Source organism: Cryptomeria japonica, chromosome 6, assembly GCF_030272615.1.
Source record: "Cryptomeria japonica chromosome 6, Sugi_1.0, whole genome shotgun sequence".
Lineage (NCBI taxonomy): Eukaryota > Viridiplantae > Streptophyta > Pinopsida > Cupressales > Cupressaceae > Cryptomeria > Cryptomeria japonica.
The window spans coordinates 638,822,345-638,840,105 of record NC_081410.1 but is presented as its reverse complement, the minus strand read 5'-3'; the positions used below and the strand labels follow the sequence as shown (position 1 = coordinate 638,840,105).

Genomic DNA, 17,761 nt, shown 5'->3' with positions numbered 1-17,761 from the left:
ACTTGAACCGACTTGTTTGTAATCTCTATGAGAGAATTAGATTTTTGTTGTGTTACCGACCTAATTGATTTGTTTATAAGGTTGATGAGTAGTTTAGTTTCAGAGTTGGAAAAGTTTTAGTTGAGTGTGTGGTTGTCGAACTGGATGATGTATCTGCAGTTTGAGTAAAGGCAGATAGGGGCATGAAAAGGATCTGAACAAGCAAGTGTAGAGTTATTCAAACAAATCAGCAAACTCCTGTTGTTTTCTAACAATTACAGTAGATTGAAATCCCTTAACTAAGGTAACCCTTGACTCCATCATTGGCAAGCTTACTACTTTTGAATCAAATTGTTATGATGATAGTATACAGAAATTTGAATATGCATTTAGAGCTTCTGTTTCTAACCCATCTATGAGGAAAAGTAGAGATGTCAGTCACAATTATGAATCTAGATCCAGTAGAGAAGCTGATGATGAAGATAGTTTAGTTGAGCTTGAAGCGTTGTTAGCTAAGAAGTTGCCCAGAGGTACTGGTAAATATAGAGGTAAATTACCTTTGAAATGTTTTGCATGCAATAAGATTGGACACATAGCTGCTAACTGTCCTAATGGTGATAATGAGCACAAACGAGAGAAATTCAAGAACTATTAGGGTAAAGGCAAAAGAGATTGTCTTATTGTTGTTGATGGTGGTATCATTTATGAGGAATCTGATGGTGATGCTAATGAAGATATTGTGTTTGTAGCCATTAAAGAGGAGATATCTGATCAGAAGGCATTAGTATCTCGAATAGATAACTTTGATGATTGGATCATTGATAGTGGTTGTTCACATCACATGATCGGTGATCGAAGCAAATTTCTTTCTTTGAAGGAATTTGATGGCAGAGTTGTAAGATTTGGTAATAACTCACCCTACATGGTTAAAGGTAAGGGAACTATTTCTCTTAATGGAAAGAGCAGTGCAGATGATGTCTACTTGGTTGAAGGTTTAAAGCACAATCTTTTGAGTGTGGCACAACTCAATGACAGAGGATACCCATTGGAGTTTAAGACCAGTATATGCAAAATCTATGGGAGCGAAGGTGAACTGATTGCAACCGGGAAGCAAACTAAAGGTAACCTGTTTCACCTTAATCCTAAAGTCAACAACTATTTAATTGCAAAGATAGATGATAGTTGGCTTTGGCATAGGAAATTTTGTCATATAAACTTTGATACATTGTTAAAGTGAGTAAGTCCAAGACAGTGAGAGGTTTGCCTCAGTTGGACAAACCAGTTAATGCTCTATGTAAAGAATGTCAGTCGGGAAAGATGGCATCCTCAACATTCAAGAGCAAATCTTTTTCAGCGGAACATCTGTTAGACTTGGTTCACACAGATCTTTGTGGACCAATAAGGACAAAAAGTATTCAAGGTGACAGATATTTTATGATCTTCACTGATGATTGCTCAAGGATGATGTGGGTCACATTCTTGAAGGATAAGAATGAAGCTTTCAGTAAGTTCAAGGCATTCAGGGCCTTAGCTGAGAAGGAGAGCGGTAAGAAGATAAAGTGTCTGAGGATTGATCAAGGCGGTGAATTTACTTCTGAAGAATTCACTAGATATTGTGAAGAAAATGGTATCAAACGATAGCTTTCTGCACCGAGGACACCACAACAGAATGGTATTGCAGAGAGAAACAACCGGTTAGTTGTTGAAGCTGCTAGGACGATGTTGATACAAGGAGGTGTCGCGAAAACTTTTTGGAGAGAAGCTGTAAGCACAATTGTCTACACTATGAACCAGATTCTGGTAAAGAGAGGTAAGGACAAGACTCCTTATGAATACTGGTATGGAAGATCACCTAATGTTATTTATTTCAAGATATTTGGTAGCAAATGTTTTATTAAGAGAGGTGATTATGTTAGCAAATTTGAGGCTAAAAGTGATGAAGGTATATTTCTTGGTTATTCCACCAAGAGTAAGGCCTACAAGTGTTTTAACAACCGGACACAGAGAATTATTGAGAGTGTTGATGTTAGAGTGGATGAATATCCTGAAGTCTCAGAGGAAACCAGTTTGGAGAAAAACGATGAAGATCCTTGCATTTTTTTTTGGAACCAGAAACTGTGAAACCAGAAACCGGTAAAGAAAATATTGATGTACCAGTTCAACTGGAACAGATAAATTTAGAAGAAGATAATGATAATGAAGAAGATGAACCCGAAGATAATGATCATGTTATTCAGAGATATGTGAGACTCAATCACAATCTTGAGCAAATTATTGGAGATAAGGATGCTGGAGTATTTACTAGAAGAAGAATCAGAGAGAATTCCTGCATGATCTCTACTATTGAACCAAGAACTGCTAAGGAAGCATTTGGTGATGATTATTGCGTTAAAGCTATGGAGGAGGAACTAGATCAAATTGAGAAAAACAACACTTGGGCCCTAGTACCCCGACCGGTAAATAAAAATGTGATAGGTACTAAGTGGGTATTCAAGAACAAGTTGAATGAAGATGGTGTTGTAGTTCGCAACAAAGCTAGGTTGGTTTGCAAAGGTTATGCACAAGAGGAAGGAGAAGATTATAGTGAGACTTTTACACCAGTGGCAAGATTGGAAGGTGTCAGAACTTTACTTACATTTGTAGCACATAAGAAATTCAACGTATACCAGATGGATGTTAAGTCAACATTTTTCAATGAGATACTGGAAGAAGAAGTATACATTGAGCAGCCAGATGGTTATGCTTTGACTAGTGAGAAAGATATGGTATGCAGATTGCATAAGGCTTTATATGGATTAAAGCAGGCACCGAGAGCATGGTATGAAAGGCTTCATACACATCTGATGAAGATAGGTTTTCTGAGAACCAATGAAGATAACAACATATATCTCAAATCTAAAGGAGATAAAATATTGGTCAACGAAGTTTTTGTAGATGATATCATATTTGGAGGTAATGATGACATGAGCAATAATTTTGTAGATGAAATGAAAAATGAGTTTGAAATGTCTCTAGTGGGAGAAATAAAAATTTTCATAGGCTTGCAAATACAACAAATGAAGAATGGTATTTTCATCACACAGTCTAAGTATGTGAAAGAGGTTTTGAAGACATTTGGTATGAGTGAGTTGGGACACAAATGGTTACAGGTTGTAAGTTGTCTAAGGAAGATGAATCCACATCTGTTGATGAGAAGGAATACATGTCAATGATTGAAAAATTGCACTATGTTGTTCACAATAGACCGGATATAGCTCATGCAGTTGGCCTAGTTGCTAGATTCCAGAAGAATCCTAAGGAAACACATTTGATAGCAACTAAGAGGATTTTTAGATATTTGAAAGGTACTGTTGACTATGGGTTATGGTATCCATATGGAGGAAACTTTGACTTGAAGGTGTACATAGATGCAGATTGGGCAAGAAATGTTAATGATAGGAAGAGCACAACCGGTGGAGCATTTTTTCTTGGAGGAAGACTTGTTTCATGGAGTAGTAAGAAGCATAGTTGTACATCACAATCTACTGCTAAAGTTGAGTATGTTGCAGCTTACATGAATTGTACCCAGGCTATTTGGATGAGACACATTTTGGAAGGTTTTAAGATGAAGATTTCAGAACCTGTAAAGATCTTATGTGATAATACAAGTGCCATAAATATTTCCAAGAACCCTATTTTGCACGCACGAACCAAACATATTGAATTGAAGTATCATTTCTTAAGGGAAAAAGTGCAGAGTAAAGATACGATCTTGGAGCATGTTTCTACCAAGGAGCAGCTTGTAGATATCTTTACTAAACCTCTACCTAAGACTACTTTTGAGTATCTTAGAAGTTAGCTAGGGGTTGTACCTTTTCATGAGGTCAATTGAGCATGATGTAGATTACATCAGTCCCAGAGCTACTTACAAAATTTTACAGCAGGATTGGTGTAGAAGTGGAGTTATTCCATAGGGGGAGCATCAAGTTGTAGGTTGTTGATGTTGAATAGTGAAATTTGACATTGCATGTTTTACTTTAAATTTGGCATTGTTGTCAAAGGGGAAGAAGAACTATGTGATTTGTATGGTTGACAGAGTGAAGGAAGACAAGCTGAAGACAAGGTGAATACTTGGTAATGTAAACCAGGATTTCTATTCACAATCACAACAATCAATGGTATTGATATTTGTATTGCCATTAATGCTAAAGGAGGAGATTGTTGACATTTGCATGAAGATTGCATTAATGATATGTTATGTTGTCATTGATGTCAATTAATCAGTAATGATATTGTTGATATTGTTGCAATGATGTTTTGTAACCAGTAGGAAGAGCTTGTGAAGGAAATTGTAACCAGTAGGAAGAATTTGTGGAGTGCACCAGTATTGTTATGTATTGAAGAGTTGAACCGATAAACCCTGCCTGTTGGTTTGATAAACCCTAACCAATTAAGTTTGGTGAATTGGTTATATTGGTTTATGATCTGATGATGAGCGGTAATGATTATGACACGTATGATTACTGTATGAAGAGAGTTTCAAAGTGATTTTGGTGCGTTGATGAAACATTTTTTGTCTAGGGAATGAGCAAGTATATTGCATGTAATGCAAAGCGTGTGATGAGTAACCGAGTTCGATGGAGCAGTGATCAAGGAGTGGTTGAGGCTTTCTTGATTGATGTGCAAAGATTGCTATGTAATCCAACGGTCATACTTGAACCGACTTGTTTGTAATATCTATGAGAGAATTAGGTTTTTGTTGTGTTACCGACCTAATTGATTTGTTTATAAGGTCAATGAGTAGTTTAGTTTCAAAGTTGACAAAGTTTTAGTTGAGTGTGTGGTTACCAAAACGGATGATGTATCTGCAGTTTGAGTAAAGGCAGATAGGAGCATGAAAAGGATCTGAACAAGCAAGTGTAGTGCTATTCAAATAGATCAACAAACTCCTGTTGTTTTCTAACAATTACAACAGATTGAAATCCCCTAATCGGGTAAGCTCTAAAAAGCTTGGTGTTATTCAAATCCTCTAACCAGGTGATCCATTAGCTTTGATTTCAAATCCTCTACCGAGGTTACTCCTTATAAGGTATTGCTTTTAACAAGGCATTATAGTCAATCCCTTAACCGGGTGGTCCCTAACAGGATTTGTTCTTAACATGACTTTTGTAAAGCTTTAACGGGCTAGGCTCCTAACAGGGTGAACTTCAGAAGAGTTTATATAGTTATTTTGTGAGTCTCATCTCACCATGGTTTTTCCCATTTGGGTTTCCACGTCAAAAATATTGTGTCAAGTGGTGAATGTTTTTGTGGTTATGTTCTTATGGTTGATTTGCTTAACTACTTAATCCACTTTGATAAGTCATGATAACCAGAAGCATTGTGAAATGAAATTTTACTTATGTCGGTAAAAGCATTTGGATGTTTATGAGCTTGAAGTTGTTTACTGTTAATTTGGTGTAACAGTCAACCGATTTATCTTGAGAGTTTTTATCTTGACAGTGATATTGCATTGGTAGTTCTAAGTTTACTTTGAGAGATTGATTTTGAGATTGGTGAAGTTAGTATCAGTTTTCCTATCTACTGATTCACCCCCCCTCTCAATAGTTGACCGGATTCTTATTCTTTCATCATACCATCAGGTAGGGTTTCTGATGAGAATATAGTGAGAATATTTTGAAACCAAACAACCTCAGTGGTGGCATTGACTGCCCTGCGATACTCAGCCTCTATCGATGACAGATAAATTGCAGACCGCTTCTTGCTCAACCAACAAATTGGACCAGAACCAAGTGAGAAGCCATACCTTGAAGTGGACTTGCGATCTTGAGAATCACCTGCCCAATCTGAATCTGTATATCCCATCAAATCAATATCCATGCCTGTTGCATACTGAATTCCATAATTGTGAGTACCCTGAATGTAGTGGAGATTCCACTTAGCTTCTTTCCAATGCAACGCATGTGGCTCTTCCATGAATCTAGAGACCATGCCCACACCATATGAAATGTCAGGTCTCATATGAGTCAAGCAGATGAGACTCCCAACAAGTTGTCAGTATAAAGTGCCATCAACCAAGGGTGAAGAGCACTTAGCCTCAAGTTTGACCCCTGACAAAAATGGAGTAGGTGCAGGCTTACAATCAGCCATGTAAAATCTGGAGTGCATATCAAGTGCATACTTGGGTTGTCCAAGGAAGATACTTGAAGATGACTAAGCGATCTCAATCCCCAAGAAGTAATACAGAAGACCCAAGTCTGACATCAAAAATCTATCATGTAGAGCAATTTTCACTGCCTTGATGGTGGATGAATGACTCCCTGTGATCAACAAGTCATCAACATAGGGAACTAGAAATGTGAGAGTTTCATCCTGCTGCAAAATGTATACGTTCGGATCATAATGACACCGAGTGAAACCAACTATTGGAAGGAATGAGTCTATCATGGCATACCAAGCTCGAGGAGCCTGTTTGAGGCTATAGAGAGACTTGTAAAGTCGACACATGAGTGAGGGATCGTGAACAAACCCTTATGGCTGCTCCACATAGATTTCCTCCCAAAGGTCACCATGAAGAAATGCACTCTTCACATCCATCAGATGAACTTCCCAACGATGAGCTGCAACTATAGCAAGGACAAGTCAGATGGAATTCATTTTAGCAATTGGAGTGAAAGTCTCAGAGTAATCAATCCCCGAAACTTGAGAAAAACCTTTTGCTACCAAGCGAGCCTTATACTTATCAACCAAACCATCTGCTACGAATTTTGTACAATAGATCCACTTGCATTGAACAAGTTTCCTTCCCTTAGGAAGAGGAACTAAATCCCATGCGTGATTCCTTTCCAATAAATTGAACTCTTCTTGCATTGCAACATCCCACTTGGGAACACCTAAAGCTTCTCAAAAATACCGTGGATCAAAAGTTGAAGTAATGAAGAGATGTGGAACCTACTAAAATTGTGATCTCGTTCTTCTAGTATTTGATGGATCACCAAGCAAATCTCTTGTTGACTTAAATGCTCATCGAGCCCAAAGAGGCACTAAGGCTGGAGAGTCTACGGGAGAATAATCAACCTTTGAATGATGACTATGAGAAGAATGTGAATCCTCATCATCATTCTTGCCATCTGAAGTGGAGGAAGAAGATTCCTCATCAAGATTAGGAGAATTAAGATCCTCTGAAGAAATGTCATCATGATGCAATGTCTCCAATTTGATAGTGGATTGAGAAGTGGTATGCCAAGAACTAGAAGAACTCTCCTCAAAACGAACACTCCTCTCAATGAATAACTCATGAATAGATGGATGGAGAAATCTATACCCTTTGACATCATCTGGGTACCGAACAAATATACAAAGCTTTCTCTGCTGATCCATAGCCTTGTGTTTATTTGATGGAATGTGGGCCCATGCAAGAGAACCAAACACTTTGAAGTGCTTAACTGTAGGTTTCCAACTAGTCCAAGCTTGAAAAGGAGTTACCCCCTTCATAGCTTTGTGAGGAACTCGGTTCTGGCTGTAACATGCACATTTGATAACCTCTGCTCAGTATTGAGGTGCCAAAGACTTGGAGTGAATCATACAATTGGCCATCTCCTTCAAAGACCTATTCTTGCATTTTGCAACACCATTCTGCTGAGGACTGTATGGAATTGTGCGCTGCATGTTGATACCTTTTGAAGTACAAAATTGTTCAAACTGATTATTAACATATTCACCCCCATTATCTGTATGAAGGATCTTGATGAACTTCCTAGATTGTTTCTTTGCAAAAGCTTTGAAATCTAGAAAATTCTCAAACACTTCAGACTTTTGTTTGAGAAAGTAAACCCATGTATATTCGGAAAAGTCGTCAATAAATGTCAAGACATATCTAGCCTTGCTAAAAGATGGTTGTGGAAATGGTCCTGCCAAGTCACTGTGTACCAAATCCAATAGATGTGTAGCTCTCCATGCTTTGCCTTTATCATACTTCTCCTCATGATGCTTACCAAGAATGCATCCCTAGCAAACTCCATCAGAAAATCGAATAGAAGGCAACCCTGAAACCATGTCCTGTTGACTGAGTTGTTGCAAGTAACGGTAGTTTAAGTGGCCAAACCATTGATGCCACAAATGACTCACCTTATCTGCATGAGTGAGTAACAATGTTGAAGGAGAATCAAAACAAAGTGAGAAAATTGATATAATCTAGAATGATGATCTGCTTTTCCCACAACAACAATAGACCCATTATGCATTTCACTGATTACCATTGTATTTGGTGTGAACTCAACTCGCTTGCCAGAACCAGTGTGCGTGATATGATAAATAGATAGGAGATTAGTTGATAAGTATGGAACACAAAGGACATCCTCAAATGTTCCTTCACCCACATCAACAAACCCTCTCCCATGCACTTCAACCGGAGTGTCATCAGCCATTAGTATGGTAGGCATAAAACATGGCTCTAAAGAAGTGAAATCATCTTCTGAAGAAGCCATGTGGTGCGAAGCACCCGAGTCGATTATCCAAGAATTGGGTTGTGAAGCAACAACAACCAAGGCCTTACCCTTTCCTTTCCCCTTACTCTTATATGTGTCCTTAGAAGATCCTTCTGATGAACTTTGTTTGACTGAATTAGGCACCTTGATATTATTATTTTCAAGAAGATGTGAAAGGTGATCAATTTGTTTCTTTAAACAGTTATGTCCATCATGACCAGGCCTCTTACAATAAGACTTGACCTTCTCCTTCTTAGGTTGTTCACCTTTTGATGAAGAGATCTGATTATCTGCTTTTGAAGTAGCAGATTTTTTCTTTTTCTTTTTCTCTCCTTGGTTCTTTTGTTTCTTATCTTGCTTACTAGACCCTTTATGTTCTTTTGTGCCTTGATTTGTAGCTAAGACATGTGACTTAGAGGGTTTTATTGTACCCATTTGGACCAATTTGTCTTGCTCCCTGGTGAGTTCCACAACAAATTCATCTAGAGAAGGCATTTCGAAAGTGGTACCTAGGACACATTTTGTAGCATAGAATGTAGAAACAAACACTGAATAGTTAGGACCAATCTTAGAAAGAATATTCAAGATCAATTGTTTATCATCTTTCTTAGTTCCACATTGTTCCAACTGCAATCTTACAGACTTAAGTTTAGTGAAGAAGTCTTGTATAGTATCAAAATTGGTTGGATTCAACCCATGAGTTCATTCTCCAACTGATGACCTCTTAGCTCATCTTGCTTACCAAAGACGTTTTCCAAAGTGGTCCACGCTACATTTGGTGTAGTGGTAGATTCAATGTGAAAAAGAAGGTTAAGAGAAATTGACATACATAGAGTATCAAAAACTTCATCACATTTACTAAACCATTTAATCTTTTGTATAACATCTTGAGGTTTGGTTTCAAGTCCCATAGTAACACGATAATATCCATGTCTTTTCAGATATATTATCATCTTAGATTTATTTTCAAAGTAATTATATGGTGTTAAAACTAGAATTGTAGATGCATCCATGATAGTAGAAAAGAAGATTGCAAAGAATCAGGAAAAGTGCAAAAAAGAAGACACAAGAGACACGCCCCCTTTCCACTAGTCTCAAAAATCACTCCCCCCCCCCAAATATTACAAGATGGGAACTTCATAATTAGTGCATTTACAAGGCCTTTTATCAGATTACAATGCTCCATAAGGCTGCAATGGCAAAAAATAGAAATGTTTAATACAAGTAAATTTGATACAAGATACGAAAAAAATAGCCTTATAGTTGCTCAATTCATCTCAATACCTTTCCAGCAACTATTCGTTTTTGAAAAAACAGAGTTGTGAGGTGAAAGATATGATTTGTTCAAGGAAAAAAATGCAGCTAGTTCAACCTACAATATCTGATGAGAAAAGGCAGAATATTTCAATGAGACCTAAAATAATGGAAAGTTCTCATTTCCATCTTTCCGTCAAGTATTCGTTTGCAAAAATCTGACACTCGAGACAAAAGTTATGCAACTTTTCAGAAAGGTTGTTGAGTTTGTCTGTTAGAAAAATAGCTTAGGCCCTGTTCAAACTCAACTTTTGCAAAAAATATTAATTTTATGGGAACACCATCAGAAACCCAGAAGTTGGAATACTAAAGCCGAAATGAAAACAACTCCAATAAAAATATTTCACTCTAATTTTTTTATTGTGTCCTCCAAACTTTGATTTTGGTGAAATAAAAGTCACTTTTGACTTTCTCAAGCCTTCTAGATATTCTGAAAATGCTAAAGAAACCTCCAATATTACCAAAATGCTACATTCACCCAAATCTCAAAGGAACACACATATATATAATAAACCAGATTAATCTAGAATCTATTTTCCTTTAAACTGTTATGATTCTCTAGGTCACATGAGAATGCATGAGAAGAGCATACTTGGTTTTTAAGGAAAATATGATTTATCTAATAGTCTCAAATCTCTCAAATAAATAAATAAAACAATGAGCTATACCAGACAACACGACTTTGATACCATGTTAGATTCCGTGAGAAACGAAAACCGAGCTAGGATCTGATGTTAGTTGTAGATCACTTACAATTCCAAGCAACAGATGATCAAAGATCAAAATAACTAAATGAAGATCAATCTGATATGAGAGAAAAATAGAGACAAAGAAGAGAATTTAGAGAAGACTCTCACCAAGCTATCACTGAACTAGTGAAGACGAGAGTATAATGCTTATTATATAGAAAAATAATAACATATACAACCAAGAGGTGCATTAACTCCCACCTCCATAAAAAGTGGGAGGTTTTACCTACTACCCCATAAAAGGTGGGAGGTTTTTACCTACTTGGTAAATGCCAAAACATGTGGCATAACCTTCTTACATGAAAACAAAAAAGAAGTTATAAGAGGTGGCACATAAAGCCAAAAGAGGGTGAGAAACCCAACTACCCCATAACCCACTTAAGAAATAACAAAATAGTGGTTATGAGAAGTGACACAACAAGCCAAAAGAGGGTGTGTAATTCAACTACCCATGTGAGGTGGAGAGTTACACATGTAGCTAAAGTATTTTGTCACGTGTCCTCATATTAACCACTCCTACTAACCTAAGCAAGCTTAAATAATATGTGGGAGAAAAATAAATACCCCCTAACATAAAGAAAATAAAAAATCTACACTAACAAATTGCACTTTTCAAATTCAAGTGAGCAAGCAATCAATCATCATCAAGGTAGTGAAGGGAAGGTCAAATTCATATTTCAAGCATTCATGATGGCATCCATGATCAAGACATTATGAAGACATTCTACATGACATTATCAACCTTTGCATGAAGACTTCAAAAAAAGATTAATCAAGATATTGAGTTCAAATTCAAGCATTTCAATTTAGATTTAACCTTGCCCTCAAAAGGCAAGCTTTCCAATTCAGTCAATCAATTCAAGGGTTAATTCCAAACCTAGGGTTTGACCTAGGCAAACACCTATCAACAACACCATTTCTCTTCTTTTTGTGTGTAGGCAACAAATTCAAGAGCCATTGACGAAGATTCCAATAGAGAATTTGACGATGATCAAATCCAACCTTTGTAGGAGCAAAAAGTGGAGGATCAAGTTGCCCAAAGCCTCCTGATCTTGTGAATTTTTGACGAGCTTCTAAGAACAAATTTTGAGCAACATTTGGATTTCGAAAGTTTCATATTTGTCCACATTTGATAGCTGGAGGATAAGGTCATCCAAAGCCTCCCGGTCCTGTACTTTTGAGCCGAATTGACATAAACACAATGCACAAACAATGTAAGGATAACACAAAGAAAAAATACAAAGATCAACAAAGAGAAAATGTTTTTAGTACAATGATTAATAATTAAGGTCATCTTAAAGATTAAGAAAAAGATAAAAAATCTCACAAATAGTTAAAATCACCAAGAATCATTCTCTCACAAACAATTTTGTTTTTTAAGATTTTATTCATATATTTTTTTATCCATTCCACTAATGTCATTTTGGTGAAATTTCACCTATGTAAAATTTTATCATTTCAAAATATCCTAAGAGTTATCACAGCAATAACATCTTCTCATAATAAATATGAAGTCAAACAAGAGAGTATGTTATTAGTATAATGATTAATTATTGAGGTCATCTTAAAGATTAAGAAAAAAGATTTTATCATTTCAAAATATCCTAAGAGTTATCACAGCAATAACATCTTCTCATAATAAATATGAAGTCAAACAAGAGAGTATGTTATTAGTATAATGATTAATTATTGAGGTCATCTTAAAGATTAAGAAAAAAGATTTTATCATTTCAAAATATCCTAAGAGTTATCACAGCAATAACATCTTCTCATAATAAATATGAAGTCAAACAAGAGAGTATGTTATTAGTATAATGATTAATTATTGAGGTCATCTTAAAGATTAAGAAAAAAGATAAAATCTCACAAAAAGGTTAAAATCACCAAGAATCATTCTCTCTAATGTATCCATTAAATACAAAACACCTCTAAAAGCATTTTCATTTTTTTTTATTTCTATTACGATTTGACCCATGTATTTAAGTCATCTATTTGTTCAAAAAAATATTTTGTTTGTCAATCTTTTAGGCAACCAAACCATGTTTTATCCAATTAAATATTTAAAATCATTAAATACTATAATTTTAAAGGAGGAACTAATTCTTTAAGGGTATATAATATGCTACACTGAAAAAAAACACATTGAGACAGAGGCATGGATATATTTCTGAAAATCAGAAAGTAAATGTTGAAAATTTGAAAATTTGTAGGATTAGTGGGAGACAATTATAATCAGTCGATATTGAGAAAACGAAAAGCATGAAAAGCATGGTCTAGAAATCAACAAGTAAGCGGTTATATAAGTCCAGAGAATAAAAGGAATTTTGATTTCCAAACGTCTGATACAGATTAATTTCTCATTGAGCTAAAATGAACTGAAATCCGATTCTAAGAATTTCTGTTCCGTGAAAGAGAACAAAATACAAGAATTTCACTAGTGTATTTGAAGAATGGTAATTGAGATGTGTGCTTTTACAAAATTCTGTTAGACTTTAGATATACTAGCAAAATGTAATAACTTTTATCAGCCTATCTCCCAGCCAAACTGGGAGTGACCTTAACCCCTATAGGTATGGATCCAAACAGTTCACAAGCCTCAACTATTCTAAACATGATGCCAAGATCACCTTAAATCCGACATTTTCATTGTCTTTATTTTATAATCAACCGCAAGTAATAAAACAAATGCAGATATTGACAGGAATCTGCAGTCTCTGGAATCTACTGAGGTCATCCTTGTTTCACATTGCTATAGATCTCATAATACCTTGAGCCGGAAAACAAATATTGTCAATATGGTATTAATAGACAATTTGAATGGCACCACCATGCAACTGATTCTACTGAAAGCAAGCTGGAGCTCCAAGCTGTTTATTGACTATTGCCAATGCCATATACTGCGAACCCATACCAACAGGTGCAAGTTCATCCGTCCCTTCCCAAAATGGAGCTGGACCTTCCCCAACAAGCCTCCAATAGCCTAGTTGAAGAGCTTCTGCCTGCTCATCTGATGCATTTTGCATTAATGCCTCCAGCCGAAAATTAATGCCAAGTTGACCAAGAAATTGAGATTGCGAAATTGGACCAAATGCAGCTACCTCCCCTGCCACAACCAAGTAAATAGTCAGATGTCCACTCTTTTGTTCCCTGGTATTAGACGCAACACTCGGTTCTAGTCTAAATTGCAGGAGTGAAAATACGTATCATATTATGAAAACTGCATTCTAGATGCATATTAGCTATTTTTGCACTCTTATGTTTTCAGGCCATAAACATGGCTTTGGATTCTAGTCTAAATTGCAACAGAAATTTATATCAGCTTCTGAGAAAAGAACATAGATATAAACAGACCTGCTGTCTCCTCAGCAACTTGTCTGACATAAGCAAAATCAACATAAGCACTAAGGTCTGCTGTTCCTGGCTCATCCAACACAGGAACAAACTTGTGATTTCTTATAGCCTGCATACAGAAAAGAAAAAACAAGTTTTAATAGAGTTGGCTGCTGTTGCACATAAAGAGACATAATAAGCAATAAATGGAGTGATGCACAATTTCAACTCAGTTGGAGAAAAACGGCACAGCAATTGTCTTGCTGATTGAAAGGTAAATGTGGATTTAGAACTAGATGAAGGTCAATTTCAGCTAATTAGTATAAGTTCAAAAAGATAGGTACGATAAAGTAACCTGAAATAAGATAAACTATACAGTCCATAGAAAACATGCTTTCTTTTGTAACTCTTATCAAAATGTGAAGCTTGACAATCGCAACTCCCTGAAAACAAATTCCATTACAATTATTCCAAGGATTATTATACAGATTATTTAATTATTATTAAGATGTATTAATAGCAAACCATTAGGTTGGGATGCATCCTTCCCGTAGATGGTAGGAAATGACTTTCAAACGCAATTATTTAGTCCAAATTCATAGTATGAGTGCAACAGAGTGAAAAGGGTAAAAGTGATGCCCATCTTAGAAGATAACTTAATGATTCTCCATGTACTCCATTGTTTCATATGGTAGTGGCCACAAAATACAGATATGCAACAATGTTTTGGGTGTATGAAGTGATTTAACATTTTATAAAGGCTAGAAGACATATCTATGAAGTACAGACTGCAAAACTACATAATTGTCCTGCAGGAATGCACAACATGCTGTTGCCCAGTTTCTGAAAATATATAAGAACAATATTAACTTTGGTGGACAAAATTGCTGGTTAGATTGAACTAAAATGGGTCATACAGAATGTACGATATTATGTTGCAACATCATAGAGCCGTACACATCACAATGCATAGGAAATCCAAATAATGTTGCATATAAAAGATAATAACCCAGTTACAGCATTGCAACAGCTACAGCAGTTGATATGTCTTGCCATTGTTATAAGAATGCATTAAAAACCAGAGCTCCGTGACTCCCGGCGAGTCACACGAGTCACGCGAGTCAGCGGGCCGGGTGACCCTGACCCGGGCTCGGACGGGTCAGGGGGTGTGACTCGCCTGACTCGCCGAGTCAGTGAGTCAATCCCTGACTCGCTGAGTCTGAGGGTCGTGACCCGGCTGACGTCACTTAAAAAAGTGCAGTTAAAAAAACAAAAAAAACATAACATTTTTTAATGATTTTTTTTGCCATTTCCCTTTCTTATAACCCTAAAAGGGACTGACATTCACTTTTATGAGTGGAAGAGAGGAAAAAAGAGAGGAAGAGAAAAATAGGAAGCCATAGTTTTGCAACCAGCTGAGAGGAAGAGGTGAAAAGCTTGCACAAATCACATTGGGGCAGCACTACAGTTGCATTGAGAGCATCAAGGAGTCCATAGAAGCTCATTCCAAATACTTCTCAACAAATTTGAAAGAGGTAAGTGTTAATTTTTATTGATTATGTTGGTTTTTTTTTCTATATTTATGGATTTTTTATTTATTTATTTATTTATTTATTTCCAAATCTATATTACATACTTCAATCACAATGAGATAAATAGAACAATAGCATAGCAAGATCTTTTTTTTGAAAAAATTGTATACATGTATTTACAATTTATTTTTTTTTAAATCTAGGGTTTGCTGAATTTTCTCAATTCTTAATTTCTTTCTTTCAAATTTGAAAATTTTCAAGAAAAAACACAATGCACAAATTAGTCTTTGCTGATTTTTTTTTATTAGTTTAAATTTAAAACTTTGTAAAACACAATGCTCAAATGGTGATTTGTAAAATTGTCTTATTGCAGCAGCCCTCACGTTTTGAAAACAATTTTTTTTCCTAATGGCTCATCCTAATCCTCCACAACCTAAGCCTAGTAAACATGGTTAAAAAGATGAGGCATGGAAATACACTGAAGAATTCCTTGGTAGACAAAGAAATCAAACCAAGTGTATTTTTTGTGTTGGAGAGGGTTCTTCTATGCCTCCCTTTTGTCTTAGTGCTTCTGCTAGTGCTGGTACTTCTATTTCTACTCCTACTAGTCACACTTTTGGTCCTAGAGTGCGAAAATCCAAGATAGACAATTTTTTTGTACCACGCACTACTCCTAGCGCACAACGCTCGCTTGAGAGCATGTCTTCGAACAAGGAGGTCCATGATGCAGGAAGAAAAGCAATTTGCAAGTTTTGGTACTTCTGCAACATTCCATTTATTGCAGCCAGGTACTTTTTTATTTGATTGTTTTAAATTAAAATTTAAAATTTTATGGTTTAGAGTTGAAAATTGAAATTGAAATTGAACTTTTCTTATTTAATCTATTTCAATTTGTGACAGGTCTCCTTATTGGCAAGGCATGATTGATGTAGTAACCATTTGTGGGGCGGGGTTTAAAGCCCCTAGTGATACTGAGTTGAGTGGCCCTCTCTTGTTGGAAATGGTGGAAGATATGAAAATTGACCTAGAGGAGCACCGCCAATCTTGGAGCCACAAGGGTTGCACCATCATGACAGATGGTTGGACTGATAGGAGGAATAGAACACTCCTAAATTTTCTTGTTTCCAACGGAGGTGATTGATCATTTTACTTCTCTAAATGCATTGTGATTGAAATTGAATAATTTACATTCTAATTTATTGATAATTAATTTGTTTTATTTTCAGGATCCACCATGTTTTTGAAGTCCATCGATGCTTCCTCACATGTCAAAAATGCGGCATACTTATGTGAGGCTATTGAGGAAGTTATACATGAGGTGGGAAAAGAAAATGTGGTGCAAGTGGTGACGGATAATGCAGCAACTTATGTTGCTGTAGGTAAACTTTAAAAGTTTTCTTTTAAGTTTTAAGTTTTAAGTTTTAACTTTTAAACTTTTAAATATTAAAGGTAAAATTTATTGATACTTATCACATCTAATTCTTTAACTAATTTAAAATTGTTGCAGGAAAACTTTTGATGGAGAGGCACCCAAAAATCTTTTGGTCTCCATGTGCGGCCCATTGCCTTGACCTCATGCTGGAGGATATAGGTAAGCTTGGATGGGTGAAAAAATGCGTTGAAAGGGCCAAGAATATATGCAAATTTATTTACAATCATGCATTGGTCCTTAGCATTATAAGGCAATACACGGGGGAAAAAGAGTTGGCTCGTTCTGGTATAACGAGATTTGCCTCGAATTTCCTCACATTGAAATCCTTGATAAAATCAAAGCCATCTTTGAGGCGCATCTTTGTTGCCGAGTCATGACCAACCACATCAACAGTCATGAGGCACACACACTATAATTCATCAAAATTAAGTTCAAAATCAAATTGATTAACCTTCATCAAATTTAAGCTCAAAATCAAATTGATTACCCTTCATCAAATGTGAGTTCGAATTAATTACCCTTCATAAAATAAGTTCAAATTTATTACCCTTTCACATGCAAACATGACCTATATTGTCAAGGATGGAAATCAACCTTGACCATAGAGTACCCTGAACAACGACTGGAACTAGGAAATGTTCTCTAATTGAAAAATTTAAAAACAACCATTTCAAGTTCACATAATTTGATTTTGATTCCACTAATTATCTTATCAGCATATATCAAAGAGAGAGGAAACGCACAGTGCAGCCAAAAAGTCTAGATCGAAATCACATTCTTAAGCTAAGAAAGGATTCTACAAGGCCATCCTAGAATACACCAACAGTGACTGCTAGGCATTCATTTCTTGCAAAACAATCTTCAAAAGAAAGTGATAGCCCCTCCTTTTCCCACAAAAGGACCAAGGATGTGTGTTCCCCTTTTGGTCATTCATATACAACAGAGAAAACAATTGTTTGT

The 17,761-nt window shown here is 36.1% G+C and overlaps 1 protein-coding gene across 2 annotated transcripts in view; it reads right to left on the bottom strand.

The window, feature by feature from the left end:
• Window positions 1-12,928: 12,928 nt before the first annotated feature.
• The window catches only part of LOC131068662 (uncharacterized), a 135,593-nt gene continuing 130,760 nt past the window's right edge, over window positions 12,929-17,761 (bottom strand). For both annotated transcript variants that reach the window (XM_058003899.2, XM_058003900.2), the window contains exons 9-10: window positions 13,859-13,967; window positions 12,929-13,610 (exon numbers count right to left, since the gene is read on the bottom strand). In XM_058003899.2, the coding sequence (XP_057859882.2) occupies window positions 13,348-13,610; window positions 13,859-13,967 (372 nt within the window). In that variant the 3' untranslated portion in view covers window positions 12,929-13,347. The remainder of the gene's footprint in view (window positions 13,611-13,858; window positions 13,968-17,761) is intronic.